At 35.6% G+C, this 4,371-nt stretch overlaps 1 protein-coding gene across 4 annotated transcripts; it reads right to left on the bottom strand.

Moving 5' to 3' along the window:
• Positions 1–8: 8 nt before the first annotated feature.
• rasp (protein-cysteine N-palmitoyltransferase Rasp) lies at positions 9–2,362 on the bottom strand. Of its 4 annotated transcripts, XM_018020987.2 has the most exons (7): positions 1,967–2,360; positions 1,717–1,898; positions 1,202–1,636; positions 988–1,128; positions 695–912; positions 284–618; positions 9–187 (listed from the first exon to the last, which is right to left on the bottom strand). In XM_018020987.2, exons 1-7 carry the CDS (start codon positions 2,082–2,084, stop codon positions 78–80), a joined length of 1,539 nt encoding a protein of 512 aa, XP_017876476.1. In that variant the 5' UTR covers positions 2,085–2,360; the 3' UTR covers positions 9–77. The 4 variants fall into 4 exon arrangements, with proteins under 4 accessions (XP_017876476.1, XP_017876478.1, XP_026667582.1 ...); XM_018020989.2 differs by lacking the exon at positions 1,202–1,636 and having other exon boundaries at positions 1,967–2,362; XM_026811781.1 differs by lacking the exon at positions 1,967–2,360 and having other exon boundaries at positions 1,704–1,809.
• Between the last annotated feature and the right edge of the window lie 2,009 nt (positions 2,363–4,371).

Here is a 4,371-nt window from a genome sequence, read left to right as displayed (position 1 = left end):
ATTTTTAGAAACTATTTGATAATCAAACGAAAAATCTGTTTATTCCAATATATCACACATTGATGTACAACACTCGCTCACTGCTTCAGGTTCGAGTATCTTTTCAATTCCCAGCTTTTTATATCTATAGAAACTTGACAGCAGCAATAAAGAAAGAAAAGTAATATAAATGTAGTATACCATGTATCTGCAATTAAAAATATATATCCACGTACATATATAATATCCACAAGATTATTTTGAATAGATTTATAAATTCAGGAAGTGCATAATAAAATAGTACCATGTAATATTTCGTAGATATAAATATGTCCAATTTCTTCTCCAGCAAAGAAATAAAAATTGGATATCACTGACACAGCTAAAAGAGGACTTGTCAAGATACAATTCAATCGCCTGATGTTCGTTTTTGACATATATCTTTTATGTACATTTAAATAGGATTTACTTCTTTCAGCTGATTTAATTGAACTTTCAACGTTCAATCCTATAAAATTCATAAATGCCCAAATAAAAATATTCGTTTGCATTCCATGCCATATAAAAACAAATGTGAAGCATAAGAAAGAAGCGATCAGTTTGTTGAAATTCGATTTTAACAAAGGTACATAAATGTATCTGAAAAATAGATTTTTTCTACAAATATTCACGTCGCGACTGCATTTTACGTTCAGTGCATATATCCAAGTCATACCTCACAAGGAACTTGTATAAACCCTGATCAAAATACTTCCACATATCAGAATACAAATGAATCCTTGCTACGCATTTAGGCTGAGGTGGAGCTTTAACACAATCTATTGCACACAATGTATGATTAAGCCCATATACCACAACATATTTGATTAAGAAAAATTGTCCCAGACAATATCCTAATCCATACAAAGCCCATGGATTCAAACTCCGGACAAGCTGATGAGCAAACAAAAAAAAAAAGGATTTTCATCTCATTTACGTAAAGCAACATACTAAAAAATATAGTGTCACCTCTGGATGATATTGTACTGCATTGAAATACATAAAATGTAAAAAGAAATTGGTGAAAAATATCCAGAAGATGTATCTGACCAAATTGAAGGCCAAATGTCTAACGTTTGAAAGTTTCAGTACATCATATACTTGATTTACCTATAAGAATATAAAAATTGATTTATATATTTTCATCTAAGGAAACATGTTTCCAATGATAAATTATACATACGGAAGCTATAAATTCATGATACAGGACTAGTGGCCCCAAGGATAATGTAGGCAAATATAAGCAATATGCTAGTTTGTATAATAGATTTCTTAAAAAAGGATACGTATCATCAGGAGTATTTTCTAAATATATTTTTGTGTTGTCTAGACTACAGCTTATACTTCTTAACTGAATCCAACACATTGTAACCATTAAAATATAATGTTCTTCGTCATTAAATTGAAACATATTTTGAAAGGTACCGTCCGGAATTTTAAGAAAATGTATTACAAACAAACATAGTACATGTACCAACCATATACTAGATCTTTTGCGTTTGTACGTTAAAATATACAACATACAGGGTTGTAGTAATATACACAACATGCCTAATGTTCCAATATTAAAATACGAAAATGTTATGGCTACAACGATGTACCAACAACATAATACTAGCTGTAAAATTATATGGTATTATTGTAAATAATTATGAGAGAAAATTAGGATTCAAACGAAATTATACCAAAATATCACACCATGGAATTGATTAAAATTTTGATGGTTTGGCTAATGAAATGATGAAGAAATATCCAAGGTGCTAATTTTATTAGCAACGGTATCCACATTCTCCATTCTTGATCGGAAATATCTCGTTTCCTTCCGATCCAACTCCATCCTGGTGCAAAATCTCCGTACAAATCATCGTAATAATTAAAATCTAAAAATTATGTAGAATATCAATACATGAATCATTTAAGTTATCATCTACTGTATTTAAATTCTTACAAGGATTAATTAAGTACACATTATAAACAGAATACAATACTGCACCAATCCACAATGAGAAATAGATAAAACTTTCATATCTTGGCAATTTAATACTGCTGTTCGTTATGGAAGTCATTTTATGTACAATTAAATTTACCGCTTCGTCTTTGTCATTGTTATAGTTTTTATCACAGTCTTATAATAATCTTATATAGGCTTAGACGGCATTCTTACCGCGTTACCACGTGGTATATAAGATTGTGTCTGTGCGGTCCGTACCGTGATGAACTCCGTTATTGCAGTTGTTGCCTTACTTGAAGAGATGGCGTATACTGCTACTTTTCGATCACGAGTGATTCGATCACGTGCGTTTCAAATCACCGTGATTTTTCACGGTGATCGTGATGATTTTCGTGATCGTTTCTCATTGATGAAGAGTAGATTGTGAAGATGATGTGAATTGGTGAACTACAATTCAGGTTCATGGAGTAGGTATATACCAATACATACGTCTGCGGCCGGGAGGTGCTGCCGCACGTACGGATAGATAAAATTAAATATTGTAAACATATCTGTACCGAGGCGGTACTATTAAAGAGTGACAGCGCCTGTGTAATTGTTGCTGACAGCTAGAGATACAACTTTTGTCTGAAACATTTTTCGCTAGTTTCAATAGTTAATGAGTAATTGATGAAAAAGAAAAAAATAGTTTTTTGCAAATTACTCGTTAATTATAGACGATAGAACAAAATGTTTTAGACAAAAGTTGTAGCTCTAGTCGTCAGTTACAAAAATGGTCTTATGCAATTTTCTTATAGATCTACCGGCTTAGGAGTATTTAAGGAAAAACGAAAATTTCGCAAAATATGAATATACCCCTTGACAAAATCTCGAAAAAATAAAATTTTTTTTTTCAAAATTTCGAGAAATGCTTCAAATAAAAGTTGTAGGTACTGACTGCTATTATCTGCAAACAAGATTGTGTACAACTTTCTTTTATTTCAAATACAATCTTTCAAATAATCGATCAATCAGCATGCGAGCCGGTAGGAAATTTCGAATTAAATGCTGGTTCTTAGGCTTTTGTTCGAGGGTTGAAAATTGGTGTTTAGAAACGTGGATATTTGCATTTTTCTGTCTCATGGATGTTTATACGCGTGCGGGACGCGTCTTCGGTTTCCGTAGCTTTATTACGGTAATCCCATATTCCCATGGCGTCGATAAGCCCATTACCGCGTGTCTCTACCGATACCCCTTAATCCGTAATGTATGCGCCGCGCCGGGACGTAATAAAAATGGACTTACACGATCGCAACAAACGCACCTTGGGAGCAACGCGGCGGCGTGCGCGGCGCGGTGTGGGTCTTCGCGCGAGGACGCATGTAGATAGATACCAGCAACCAGCAGCGAATTTCTATCGGCCGGCGCACGCTTTTAGCCTTTGGTGGGTGTCGCTAAAACTTTAATCAAAGTCAGATTAGCCACGAAGGGACGACACCGTATCGTACCGAGTAGGGTGGGCGGCTAGTGAGAAACGAGGGTGGGTTGACCCAGCCGTTTTATTAAACGGGACTTGATTAGGGGCTGCTACGATCCTTTCAGAGTTTGTTTTCGACTGATTTTCAGTGGGGCCGTCGCCGCCGCGCCGCACTACTCTTTCATTTCGCTTGTTACGCATAATTGACGCGCGCGTCCTGAGCCACAGCGAACTACAAACTAAATACATAGAATCAAGAACCAGAACGATCGCTCAGTTACAGCTTCTTAATGTTCTCAATTTTGGTACACGTACGTGTGTACTTGTAAAACGACTCTGCGAAGGAAGGATGAATATTTTTCGGTTACAAATTCTTATAAATCGCCTAGTATCAGGGACGAAATGGATTTCGTTTCGGGGTCGACCGTTTCCATTGAACAGGGTCGGTGATCCTGGGATTCTTCTGTATGGTCGTATGTGGCATGAATTAAACTGTTGTCGTATCAAGATGGAGTAGCTATATATTTAGGTATTTATAGTGTATTAGGATAGGATATAGTGTCGGTTATTTGACATTTTACAAACGATTTCACTTTTTATCAATTTATCCATTGAGTCAATGATAGAAAAGGACATAGATACTACACAGATGTTTGTGGAGGGTGTAAAACCATTATGCAAAAATAGAGGAGGGTTGAATTTCGCGTTTCGAATTTCTATCGAAAAATTTGCCTGCATCGCAATTGTCCGCAAACTTTTAATTTTAATATGCGATCGTCTCATCTGCAATTAGCTTTCTGAACGTGAACGTGAAGCCCAACAAATGAAAAGAAGTCCGCCGAGAACGTTTATGTTGCTGATCGACTGACTACTGTAACCGATTCGAAAGAGGGTTCTCGATTGGATTCTTCGAACCGTAATAGTAAAAAATTGTTTGCGTCACGGT

This window comes from Ceratina calcarata, unplaced genomic scaffold (assembly GCF_001652005.2).
Source record: "Ceratina calcarata isolate Rehan_Ccalc_2016 unplaced genomic scaffold, ASM165200v1 scaffold25, whole genome shotgun sequence".
NCBI classification, from domain to species: domain Eukaryota; kingdom Metazoa; phylum Arthropoda; class Insecta; order Hymenoptera; family Apidae; genus Ceratina; species Ceratina calcarata.
The sequence above is the reverse complement of the archived record's forward strand: the minus strand, read 5'-3'. Positions and strand labels throughout refer to the sequence as shown.

Coding starts and splice junctions, on each gene's coding strand:
- rasp (XM_018020987.2), bottom strand. CDS start 2,084: ATGACTTCCATAACGAACAGCAGTATTAAATTGCCAAGATATGAAAGT. Junction 1,899..1,966: donor TGTGTACTTAATTAATCCTT/GTAAGAATTTAA, acceptor CATAATTTTTAG/ATTTTAATTATTACGATGAT. Junction 1,129..1,201: donor ATCATGAATTTATAGCTTCC/GTATGTATAATT, acceptor ATATTCTTATAG/GTAAATCAAGTATATGATGT.